Here is a 12,866-nt window from a genome sequence, read left to right as displayed (position 1 = left end):
AATAAGCGTTTTTACCAAGGCACCTGAAGGCACCTCAGGTCTAACAGTGACATGTCTCCTCAACAAGCAGGGGACACTCATGTCCCAGCGTCCCCATTCCCCAGCCTGGTTCTGGAGCCTCTTCCCCAAGACCTGCAAGCCCAGACCATCAGCCTTCCAATCCAAACAGCCCCAGAAGATGCATTTCCTCTCATAAGACTTTAATATAACAAGCAGACAAGCAGCCGTATCAAAGATTAAGAAGGTCTCGTTATTGCGTTTGACTAAAGAACACGATTCTGCTTCACAAAGCTGCCCAGAAGGAGAAAGCACCAGCTGCTTATCCCCACTCAGCTGCCAGCCTGACGTCTCCTGCCTGCATCCAACACCGTAACGCTTCCTTGTGCTTGTTAAGGAAACCTTTTTGTGCTTGCTAAAGCAAACCTTCGCAATAAGAGACACACTGAAACCAGCGGGAAGCTCAGATCCGAGGGTGCTTGTGGAAATCCTGGGGCATGTCCATAAAACCCAAGTCCCGCGGAGCCGGGATCTTCCGAACGCTGCGTTGCATCCCCAATGTGGCACTGGTGGGTCCAGCCCACGTGGCAGGAGACACAAAACCTTACAGGGGTTGTCCCGTGGCCTTTGGGGAGCAGGGAGTGCTGCCACCCCGCACAGGGACGTTCCCCGCACCGCACACACACCGAAAAAGCAGTAAAATCTAATTTACTCCAAAACACTCCTACAAAGGAAAAACAATTCCCATATGCGCCGCGGAAGATCACATCAAGTTAAAAAATGTCAAGGATGAGGATAATTAAGAACACGACACAAACTGTGTTTTTCAACATTTTTTCCGGGCCATCAAAAGGCCACCGGGCAGCATCTGGAGACCCAAAAATGTCCCTTTGTCCCCCGGCGCGCAGGGAACCACTCGCTCGCGGTGACGCGCATGTGTTTGCATTTAAAACGACGGTGGGATTTCCCAATAATGCTGAAATCGCCGTGTCTCTGCTTATCGCCGTCATTTCCAATAAGCAGCTTGATGGGACATGCTGGTGTCTTCGCAGCTCGGTTAAAGGCGGAGCGTCCCGCGGCCTCCAAGGGACGTTCTGCATGGCCAAGGGGCGTTTGCTGCGATGGGCGAGCTCTGCAGCACAACATCTCGGCTGCTTCCCACACCAACCGTGCCCTCCCCTTCGCCCACCTTGGTTCTGCAAACTGCCCATCACACCCTCACGTGGGGCACAAACCATCAGCCCAAAGCTGCAGCAGATCCTCCACGAATCAGTTACCCCATCATGTTTGAGAAATCTTGAAGATGAATCAACAGGACGAAGTTCATGGAGAGGGGCAGATTCACAGAGCGATTATTGCTGGGCAAGGTGATAATCGGTGTTGTCAAACGCCATCCTGGGATCCAAAAAATCAAGGGAAATGCTTGAAAAAGGACTCGCAGCGAGGCAAGGAAAGAAGCAATGAGCACCCAGCTCTTCCCACGGCCATCACTCATCGGGCAGCTTGGACATGGGCCAGCTCTTAAAAATACTCAACCCTTCAATAGAATATCTCAAAAATCAAACGGTAGCATTTTTATTACCATGCCAATGTAGTCAAACTTTTAAAAAGACACTCAAGACTCATCGTTAACACGTAGCTGCTTCTCTATAGTCCTGGTGGAAACACACGCCAAGATGTGGATACAGCTGTAAGAACAAACCAGCAGCGCAAACTGTGCAAAGCGACTTCCAGCCCCAAACCGACCGTCACAAATCCAGGCAACACAAGGTCAGAATTAAGTTTAAATCCAGACATACCTAAAATATTGCAGCACATAGCTGGGTGCTCAATAGCCCCCTCGCGATCGCATGGAATGGTAGCAGCTGCCATCTCCAGTCCAAGCAACTGAGGGGGCAAAGAAGAAGGAATCTCCTCCTCCATCTCTCATGCACAAGCTTTCACTCCAAGGCCAGCTGCATTTTCATCCTGTGCTACTGCATACTTTTATATTATAGAAAAGCAGCAGCTGTGCTCTTCAGGCATCTTCTTCCAAGCTATTTGCAGGCAGGAGACGACGCGTTGAGCAGGAGGGAGATGTTGGGGACACGCGAGCAGTTCTGGGTCAGCTCCGGCCCACGGGGAATCATCCGACCCCTGATCCGAATCACTGATCTCAGACGTACGTGTCGTTCTACAGAGCTGCTGTTGTTCCAAGAGCGTCACCTTCTCCAGCTGACGGTGAGAACGGCGCTCCTACCGAATCCCATCGGCGTTTCGGTTCGTTGTGCAACGTTTTGCCTCATTTATGTGCACACAGACACACCATCAAGCAGATGTTTTCTGCCACCGTGGGAAAACAGACTTACGCAAGCCTCCCGTTATACTGCTCAGAAATGATACAGACACCGATATCTGTTGGCAAGAAGCATGAACATCACCTTGAAAAAGCAGAGCTGGAACACCAACCCATCCCAACTTGTACTAGATCACCAGCTACCACACACCAGCTCTGACGGCGCATCCAGGGGATGCTAAAAGACAATAACAATAAAATGTTGGTTTGCTTCCATCTCTGCGAAAGGCACGCGGAATATTTTGGCTGTCCTGACAAATTTGATCTGATAATGGCTTTTGGATGGGTTATTCTTGGCCCCCTGTGCAGCAACATTCACTGCGCTCACCCCGGCCGCTTTGCTAGCAGCACTGTCCTAAGTGACCTTCTCATGCCGTGCATATTTCAGCCATTAAACTAGATAATAAAAGCACATACCGGATATCAGCAAGTGTTAATAAGATGTAATTTGTTCCTGGCAAGCCCAGAACTCAGATCTTTTCAAAAACAACACACCAAGCAAAACAAAACACACGCGCAGGTTCACGGGGCCAAAGTCCAAAAGGAGTTGAAACGCGTGGAGCGCCGTGTAATTAAGAACAATTTTTGGAACGCAGAACCATAGGTAATAAAATTCAGATTAAAAAACAAACAAAGGCACGAGGAAAGGACTCAATGAGAGCTCCACACTCGTGCAGTCAGACTATAAAGTTTCTCGGCGCGCTGTGAGATCTGTTGGGTTCCTGCTGACACCGGGATCATCTCACTTGCCTTCATGCCACGTTCTCCTCCTCCCCACATCCCCAACCGCGGGCAGGAACGCGCCAGCCCCCGGCGCTCCCACACAGACCCTTCTGATTATCACAAAATGAAACTTTCAGCTCTTGTCATCATCGGCCTCAGATTTGTAACGTTACAAAAACACCATTTCCTTTCCCCATTGTATCAAGCCTTCTGCCGTTCCCGGTGGTGAAATCAAACAATTTTAGAAGAATTTATACGATGCTAATTTAAACCGAATGGATGTAGCTGCCAATCGCGGTTCCCCGAGTCTCCCAGGCCTCCTGCCAGCGCCGCTATCCATCAATCCTGGCCAGCGGGCCGAGGAAAAGACGCAGCCGCGCAAGAAGCGGCAAAACGACGTGAAATGACCCCACGGCGATGGGAGGTTCCAAAACCTTCGTTTCCGAAATCTTCAGCTCCTCATTGTTACTCATTGGTGAAGCAGATCATGATATTTTTTGCAGGAATAAACGTAGCACGTTGCTTGAATTCCAGCTCCAACTCGGCTCTTGCAACTGGAAGCGGCAAGTTGACCTTCCTTTCCCAAGCCACTGGGTGGGAACAGTACGGATTTACTGCTGGAAAGCCATGGAGTCCAACCCTGGAGAGAACTGCTCCCACAAAGGGTGAAGGAACCTCTCGGTGACAACCAACAGTAGGACGATGGGTTCAAATTGGAACACAGGAGGTTCCACTTAGATATGAGAAGCAACTTGTTGGGGGTGAGAGTGGCAGAGCCTGGCCCAGGCTGCCCAGGGGGGTTGTGGAGTCTCCTTCTGTGCAGACATTCCAACCCACCTGGACACCTTCCTGTGTAACCTCATCTGGGTGTTCCTGCTCCATGGGGGGATTGCACTGGATGAGCTTTCCAGGGCCCTTCAACCCCTGACATTCTGGGGTTCTGTGTGATTCTTCTAGTCTGCATCTTCCTCTCATAAAACAGCAGAAAAATGGGGTTTGACAGAGGCTGAAGATATAAATCAAACTGTGTCATCTGTAGGCAAACTTAAAATATCTAAACATTACCTTCTTAAAACAGAATCATAGAATAGTTGGGGTTGGAGGGACCTTCCCAGCTCATCTAATCCCACCCCTGCCATGACAGGGACATCTTCACCAGCTCAGGTTGCTCAGAGCCCCGTCCAGCCTGGCCTGGGATGTCTCAGGGATGGTTCATCCACCACCTCTCTGGCCAACCTGGGCCAGGCTCTCACCACCCTCAGGGACAACAATTCCTTCCTCATGTCCAGCCTGAATCTCCCTCCTTTAGTTTAAAACCATCACCCCTCATCCTATCACAACAGGCCCTGCTCAAAAGTCTGTCCCCATCTCATCAACCCTTTAAAGTACGGAAAGGCCACAATAAGGTCTCACCGGAGCCTTCTTTTGGTGTATCTTGTTTTGTCACTCCCTTGCTACAGCCCACATAATATCTTTTCCACTTGCGTATTTTTTGATGGATACATTCAAACGTTGAAGCTCCGATGTACCCGTAACCGAGATGCTCCCAACATCAATGTAGCACAACTCAGACCTCAATTTAGGAGTCCACCATGGATTTGGAAGGTGCAAAAAGCACAAAGCTACACAAATATCTCTAGCTCTGATGGGGAATTTCTTACACAGGTCTGCTGGAGCAGTTGGACTCACACATCTCTCCCCATCCACCAAACTCATCAACCACAGTGCCGGGAGGTTTAAATTTCCCTCCCAGCATCATGATGATAAAACTGGAGATTCCAAGAAGCCGCAACATGTGCATCATCCCCTTACGCCTCTGCGATTGGTAAATATCCTTAATAGGATATAATGAAGTTACTTATTTAAAGTAACATATTCACTGCATTAATTGAGCGGCAAAAGACAAATGAAACTCCTATTCCTTTCCAGCCACAGGAACCAAGGAAGAATATTTTTGAAGTCTGACTGCCGTAATGAACAAAACCAGAGTATTTTTGGTAAACAGTTCCTGGTTTAGAAACCGCTGTATGAGGTGAATTCAGCCCTGCAGCACCCGCAGCCTTTCCCAGCATCGCCCCTGTGCAGATCGGGCTCCATGTCCAGCGCAGCGCACGTTTCCTGCAGGTTCGTAAAGTTCGATTCACAGAATCACAGAATGGACTGGGTTGGAAAAGCCCTCAGAGATCATCCAGTCCAACCCTTGGTCCAACTCCAGCCCATTGACTAGATCATGGCACTAAGTGCCATGGCCAATCTCAGTTGAAAAACCTCCAGGGCCGGTGAGTCCAGCACCTCCCTGGGCAGCCGTTCCAATGCCTGACCACTCTCTCTGCACAGAATTGCTTTCTCATCTCCAGCCTCAATTTCCTCTGGCAGAGTTGAAGCCCATGGCCCCTTGTCCTATTGCTGATGCCTGGGAGAAGAGCCCAATCCCCACCTGGCTAGAACTGCCCTTCAGGTAGTTCTAGAGAGTGCTGAGCTCAGCTCTGAGCCTCCTCTTCTCCAGACTAACCAAGCCCAGCTCCCTCAGCCTCTCCCCATAGGGCTTGTGCTCAAGTCCCTTCCCCAGTCTTGTTGCTCTGGACCCGCTCCAGCACTTCAATCTCTTTCCTGAGCTGAGGGGCCCAGAACTGAACACAACACTCCAGGTGTGGCCTCCCCAGTGCAGAGCACAGGGGAAGGATCACTGCCCTTGTCCTGCTGACCACGCTGGTTTGGATCCAGGACAGGACACCATTGGCCTTCTTGGCCACCTGGGCACACTGGTGGCTCATGTTGAGCTTCTGTCCATTAGCACCCCCAGGTCCCTTTCTGCCCGACTGCTCTCCAGCCACTCTGTGCCCAGCCTGGAGCTGCAGGGGGTTGTTGTGGCCAAATTGCAGGACCCACCACTTGGCCTTGTTGAACTTCATATCCCACTGGATTCGTCGCAACAACTAACAAAAAAGTCGGATGAACTCTCAGATAGAGAATGGCAACTCTCCCAAGAGCTATTACACAATATAGAGCTTGGTTTGTTTTCCTAAAATACTAGAAAGAGGTTGAGAAGAGAATAAGGTAGTGGACATACTGTAAATTAAATCAATTAATAGAAATGTTCAAGTTGGACCGCTTTACAGAAATGGTGTTTATAGAATAGAAAATTGAACTTACTGGTATCTCTGACCATAAACCTAACAGCATGATTTTATTATCTTGTGAAAACTTATAGCAAGAGTCCTTCCCATAAATCAAAGTCCAACCCATCAATGGCTATCGGAGGGAGTAGTTCACTGCTCATGAGAGGGAACATTTCATTACTAGCGCATTTGAATCTCAAAGTAGCGAAGTCCTTCTTAAGAGCCACTGTGAGCAACGCTCTCCAGCTACAACAGGAAAAAACTGCTAAAATTCCAAATAGATTATTAAAGAAGGGTGGGGAAAGGCAACTGCATTTTAATGCGCACGTGGGGATGTTCAGTTCATCTTTGACAGACATTGACTGCCAGGTGAATTCAAACAAGGTGCAATCAAAGTTCACCCAGGATTGCAAAATCAGTCCAAGGTGCAAAGAAAGAGCTGCAGTCAGTATAGGAACTTCTGTTGCTTTAGCCCGAACCTGGGAAATCAACACTGGTGTCTCGGCTCTTCCAGCTGCCACCAGGCACAGCAGCACAAACATCCCTGTTCTACTAAGTGGAAAATGTGAGTTACACACTCCGACTGCAGCTCTGGCTCAGCAAGAGGAAAACACAGCCAGGAGGAGATGACAACAAAAATCACCCATCGCTTTTCAATGCATAAAAACCAGAAGATAAACTCCAGTAGCAACCACAGAGTGAAGAATCATTGCTTCACCTGGGAGCAAAATTACTTCAATGTTTAAAACGAAGCTGACTCCTCAGTTGAAAAGTAGAACTTTGTTTAACACGATGGTGAACCAGGTTCCTCTTCCCACGACAGCTCCAACACGTGCGCACACACAAGTCCTACCTGTTTCATCGCCGTCTCCCCAATCTTGTCCGAGTGCTTACGGATGCTCTCCAGGAAATCCTTGAGGTCCGACATGGAGACTTCTTTGATCTCCTCCCGCAGCTTTGGGATGTTGTCCACCATGATCTTGCAGAAGCGGTAGTGGCTCACCTGGGGCAGGTACGTGTGCTCCAGGTGCTCCAGGGTCTTCAGCGCTGGGTAGTGTCTGCGGAGAGCAAGCAAGGCAAGGTGTGGGAAGAGCAAGTGATTTCCATCCTGCTTTCCCTACAAAATGGGCTTTAACTGTAAATCACAGCATCATTTTGGTTGGAAAAGACCCTCAAGGTCATTGAGTCCAACCATAACCCACCCTTGTCCCTGCCCCACATCCTGAGAACCTCATGTCCGTCTGTCCAGCCCTCCAGGGACAGTGACTCCAGCGCTGCCCTGGGCAGCCTTTTATTTAGATAGAGGTGACACAAAGCCCAGCCTACGGGTCCAAACAAACACATTTTCTACAAAGGCCCAGCCTCGCCAACAACTACTGTTGTACCAATTGGCTACGTGACCTTTTCAAAGCTGAAAATAACTTATTTCCCCACTCTAAAAGGAATGGATGTTATAAATTTAAGAATGAAAGAATCCCAATGTTTCTTCTCTTATGCCTTTAATTTTGGTGATGCCCAATGGCCTCAGGGAAGGCAGTATACATTTTAGCCTACCTTTCTACATAAAAGCGACCTTCACAGCCAGACACAAGATGCTAAATAGGAAACTATTCCAAGCAAATCGTTTTTCTCAAACACTCTCCCTCTTTTCCCTTTGGGAAGTGGGGACCATAGGATTTGCCTGTTCACTGGAATCCAGGGGTACCCCCGAATGGCAACGTAAAATGCAAGAATGTCCTTCTCCTGGTCTGACCACAAATGTGGTCAAAGCTTAAAACCCCAAATGATCAGGGAACTGCCTAGGAAGCATTAGCAGGATCTATAAGAACATATTGCAGACTAACACCAGCTCATAGTCACCTGTAGGGTGAATTAAGGCAACATTAGCTGACTATACCCATGGTTAATCCCGGCCACAAGCACCTCCGCTTATACTTTGAATATTTTGCAGGGAAAAATAAGTGTTTAGTCATAAGAAACATATTAGCACCATTGAAAAAACCTGTTCACATCCCCATTCAGAATAATTCTGGCCTGAACTCCAGGCAGGTCCACAGGGGAGTTATTTTAAGCAGAAATGGCCTGTCCTGTTCCCAACACCAGCAGTCGAACGGATTAACCCTGTAACCCGGGTGGTGTTTGCACTGTGGTGAGGTATGAAAAACTATGTGCAATAAAACGCAAACCTCTCTGGAGAGAAACTCCAGAGCGTACAGAACGCCAGAAATTCAAGCAGAGGGGATCAACACGCTCCGGAGGGTCTGGTAGATTGTTAGGGCGTTGTTTGCTGAACCAGAAGCAGCAAAAAGGTGAACGGGGGGGACAGCGCGTGGTCACCAATGGGGTCCCCAGGTCATCACTTCCCAACGAGCAGCCACAGCCCTTGGAAATAAACTCTCTGTCCCTTCCTTAAATTCTGGACAACGCAGATGAAACGTTTCCCTCCATCTCTTCTCTCTGCAGGGTCATTTCTCCAGGTTTGTTCCACCATCTCCAGCTCAAGCTAATGGCCGCAGATTCTACATTTCACCAATACCTGGTTTGGTTTATAAACACCACGTAACTCATTTTGTCTGCCTTGGGAAAGCTGAGTTTATTCAGCCTGAATGCAAAACCTATTGCTGCTCAAAGACTGTGAGCTCCAAACTCAAGACCCACGCTAGTAAACCAACCCCCTCACTGGCTATCATGAAATTATGTATAAGCGATATGGAGTGCAGGCACAAAAGTATTTAACATGTTGTGCTGTGTTTGGTGAATGAAGCCATCAAATCCAGATATAGGAAGAAGGAGAGGAAAAAAAACCACCAAGGGTTTAGATTTTCTTTAAATGTGGCTTTCAAGTTCTATTTGTTTTAAAATGAACCAATCCAAAGACAGGGAAGGAAAAAAAAAAGCTGCAATTCTTAGACGCAGAGCCTGGAAACGCGACCCAGAGCGAGGGAACCGAGCGGCATGTGGATTCCCTGCCCAAGTTCCCAGGCTGTGCACAGCCCGGGCTCCCCACCCCACATCTGTCAGTGGATAAAGCCCTTGCTGTTCCTCCAGACAGATGAGAGCAGTTGTGCAAATGACACGCTGCCCCGTTCCGCACCGAGCCAGCCTGAGGAACAACGAGCTTCGGGAACGGCTGAACCTCCTCCGAGCGTCCCGTTCTGCGGGAGGAACGCGGATCTGCTTCCCGAGGTCCGAGGACCGTGGAGATCAGCGGAGGCAGGAGGGGAAATGTAAAAATACGCCCATCCAATTAGTTATCGCCTCGTTGGAAACATCTGGTTTCTCTGTGCCGCTGTGGTGATGGATGGCAGGCACGGACGGCGGCGGGATGCGAGCGCTCCCCCCGCTGGGTTTCCAGCTGACCTCCCCCAGCAGCTGCTCTCTGCCCAATTTGCCACCCCCGGGGGCTCAAAGCGCCTCCGAAATCCCACGGTTGCTTAAACAAACCATCCCCCAGGATCCCAGCCCTGAAAATATCCCAGATCGTGGGTTTACCCTTCGGCATCGCCAACAGAGCAGGGTGGGAAAAGAAATGCGGGGTTTACAGCTCGTGATTTCTGAGCCACCAAGTCCCTGTAGTTCAGCTCGCAATTATTTTGACTGCAAAACAAGCGTTCTCACCAACTTCCCCATCCTGCGCAACGTTGCTCAGGTGTTTGGCTTCCATTTGTGTCCATGGATTCTCTCAGGTGATATCAGGTTTTGTATTATTATATTCATTGAATGAAATTTCGTTGATAACAAATAGCTTTCATGAGCTTTCATGTAAATAATGTCAGCATACACCTTCATTAAAAGCCTAACGCAAAGAGTTAGAGCCCGCTTTAATCCTGGTTCTAGGCTACACCAGACTGTGAAGACACCAGCCAGAAATCACACAAGTTCCCTTGGAAAGGCTGATTTTCAAGTTCAAGTTGTGACAACCTCTTGAATTTATCCAGCACCAAATTGATTCTTTTCGACTCTTCCAATACATACACCGCTCTATATAACATTTACCTTTTAGATTTCATTTGCTCCCGCAGTTTGCTGTACATCTCCAGGACTGGAAAGAGAAGAACAAACACACGAGTGGTGAGACACAAGCACAAAGCAAAGAGACGTGGATTAAAACAAAGAGCAATTTCCAATTCCTCACCGGGAAGACACAGCGTCAGCTTATCGACCGTCGCCGAAATATTCCGCTGTTGTAATCGGCATTGCTTCAGCTCTTCCATTGCTATGATGAGCTTTGGAAAGGAGGAAGAATAAGTTTCATTAAGAATAGTAAACAGATGTAGCAGAGGGGATATAAACTCCAGGTTCTGTACCAAGTCATGGAAGCACTCCCTTAATTTCCAGTAAGCAAGGAGCAAAGCCATCACAAATAGCAGCCGCGGAGCACATCCTGTGAGTTCCAAAAATCATCTCCCAATCCCATTTTGTTCATCTGGTCCCTACTCGCCCCCAAGCTTCTCTTCCTCTAGTTCTTCTCAAAGAGGGATGCGGTCGCTGGCTCCCAAGGGGATTCTTAGCATCACATTTCTAAATGTTCAGTCCAACAAAAACCTGCGCGTTAGGACGAGGGCAAAACACACATCAGCCACCACAGATGAAAAGAAACATCAGCTGCTTTTTTCTAAATGGGCAGGTCATGGTACCAAAGAGATATGTTTACTTAGTCCAAGAGAGAAGCCACATCATCGCCTCCCCAAAGGATGTTTTATCTTTAATCTTTATTAGAATAGTTGGTCTGATGTGAGGATTTTCTCGTTCCCAATGCAGTTGGCGGAAGCACTAATGCTTCCAGCACAATGAAGTCTGGGTGTCCGAGAGGGTGGTTGAGAAGGAAAACGGAAACGGTGCAAAGAGTACTGGGGCCAGCATTATTCAATATATTTATCAATGACTTGGATGAGGGAATAGAGTGACTGTCAGCAAGTTTGCTGGTGACACCAAGCTGGGAGGAGTGGTGACACTGGGAGCTGTGCTGCCATCAGAGACCTGGACAGGATGGAGAGCTGGGCGGGAAAAATTTAATGAAATAGAACAAGGGCAAGTGTAGAGTCTTGAATCTGGGCAGAACAACCCCAGGTTCCAGTATAAGTTGGGGAATGACCTATTAGAGAGCAGCATAGGGAAAAGGGACCTGGGGGTCCTGGGGACAGCAGGGTGACTTCCTGACTTCCACTTAAATTTGAGAAAAAACTTCTTCTCAGTAAGGGTGTCAGAGCCTGGCCCAGGCTGCCCAGGGGGGTTGTGGAGTCTCCTTCTCTGGAGACATTCAAGACCCACCTGGACATGTTCCTGTGCAACCTCACCTGGGTGTTCCTGCTCCAGCAGGGGGATTGGACTAGATAATCTTTTGAGGTCCCTTCCAATCCCAAACATACTGTGATACTGTGACCATGAGCCAGCACTGGGCCCTTGTGGCCAGGAAGCCAATGGGACCTGGGGTGGGTTAGAAAGGGGTGGTCAGTAGGTCAGAGAGGTTCTCCTGCCCCTCTGCTCTGCCCTGGGGAGACCACACCTGGAATCTTGTGTCCAGTTGTGGCCCCTCAGCTCCAGCAGGACAGGGAACTGCTGGAGAGAGTCCAGCGCAGCCACCAAGATGCTGCAGGGAGTGGAGCATCTCCCGTGTGAGGAAAGGCTGAGGGAGCTGGGGCTCTGGAGCTGGACAAGAGGACACTGAGGGGGGACTCATTCCTGAGGATCAATATGGAAAGGGGCAGTGTCAGGAGGATGGAGCCAGGCTCTGCTGGTGACAACCAGGGACAGGACAAGGGGCAATGGTACAAACTGGAACACAGGAGGTACCACTTAAACATGAGAAGAAACTTGTTTGGGGTGAGGGTGGCAGAGCCTGGAACAGGCTGCCCAGGGAGGTTGTGGAGTCTCCTTCTGTGCAGACATTCCAACCCGCCTGGACACCTTCCTGTGTAACCTCATCTGGGTGTTCCTGCTCCATGGGGGGATTGCACTGGATGAGCTTTCCAGGGCCCTTCAACCCCTGACACTCTGGGGTTCTGTGAGCAGATGTATATGGAATATGGGTAGAGCAATGACAGAAGGACCATCCCCGAGAGTTCTCACACATCTGGTTTACACACTTGAAAACCCTCATGCATCGGTTCCTTCACCCCGACTCGAAAGTCTCCCCTTAATTAACCTGTTAATGCTCCCTTATGATGAAAGGGCAGAAGGATGAAGGTAGTTTAAGGCACATCCCATTCCAGATATGCTCAATCACCTCCTCCTTATCTACACCTTGATGTCTCTACCCATGCAGCTCCAGAACCACCCTGAGTTTAATTGCTGCGGTACCATATTGTGAAGTGGGAATCAGACTCTCCGCAGAACAGTTTGGGTTGAAGGGACCTTCAAAGCTCACCCAGTGCCGCCCCTGCGGTTATTGCTGCTCTGTGTAATTTGCCACTAGCGAGCACAGTCAGTATTAAAAAAGCGAAAGAAAGAATGAATGAATGTATCACTTACTTCTTTTCCTTCATTCTGCAGCTTTCGGTTGGTGTCCGTCACTTGATTCTGCAAGGATATTTGGGGAAAAAAAAGACAAAGCATATCGGCATGTAAATCGGGACAACGTTTTCCACAAAACCAAAAAACATATAGATGAACGCTATCACTTTTCACACAGTCTTCTCTCACCCAGTGTAACACAGTTTATGAGCTGATCCAATGGTCATCACCATTCCAGC

General features: G+C 48.9%; 1 protein-coding gene across 2 annotated transcripts in view; it reads right to left on the bottom strand.

The window, feature by feature from the left end:
• The window catches only part of EXOC6B (exocyst complex component 6B), a gene marked incomplete at both ends in the record, with an annotated part of 314,229 nt that overhangs the window by 243,128 nt on the left and 58,235 nt on the right, over positions 1-12,866 (bottom strand). For both annotated transcript variants that reach the window (XM_080344137.1, XM_080344138.1), the window contains 4 exons: positions 7,028-7,232; positions 10,171-10,216; positions 10,310-10,400; positions 12,646-12,693. In XM_080344137.1, the coding sequence (XP_080200263.1) occupies positions 7,028-7,232; positions 10,171-10,216; positions 10,310-10,400; positions 12,646-12,693 (390 nt within the window). The remainder of the gene's footprint in view (positions 1-7,027; positions 7,233-10,170; positions 10,217-10,309; positions 10,401-12,645; positions 12,694-12,866) is intronic.

This window comes from Nesoenas mayeri (genome assembly GCF_963082525.1).
Source record: "Nesoenas mayeri genome assembly, chromosome: 4".
Lineage (NCBI taxonomy): Eukaryota > Metazoa > Chordata > Aves > Columbiformes > Columbidae > Nesoenas > Nesoenas mayeri.
This window is presented reverse-complemented; position numbering and strand designations above follow the sequence as displayed.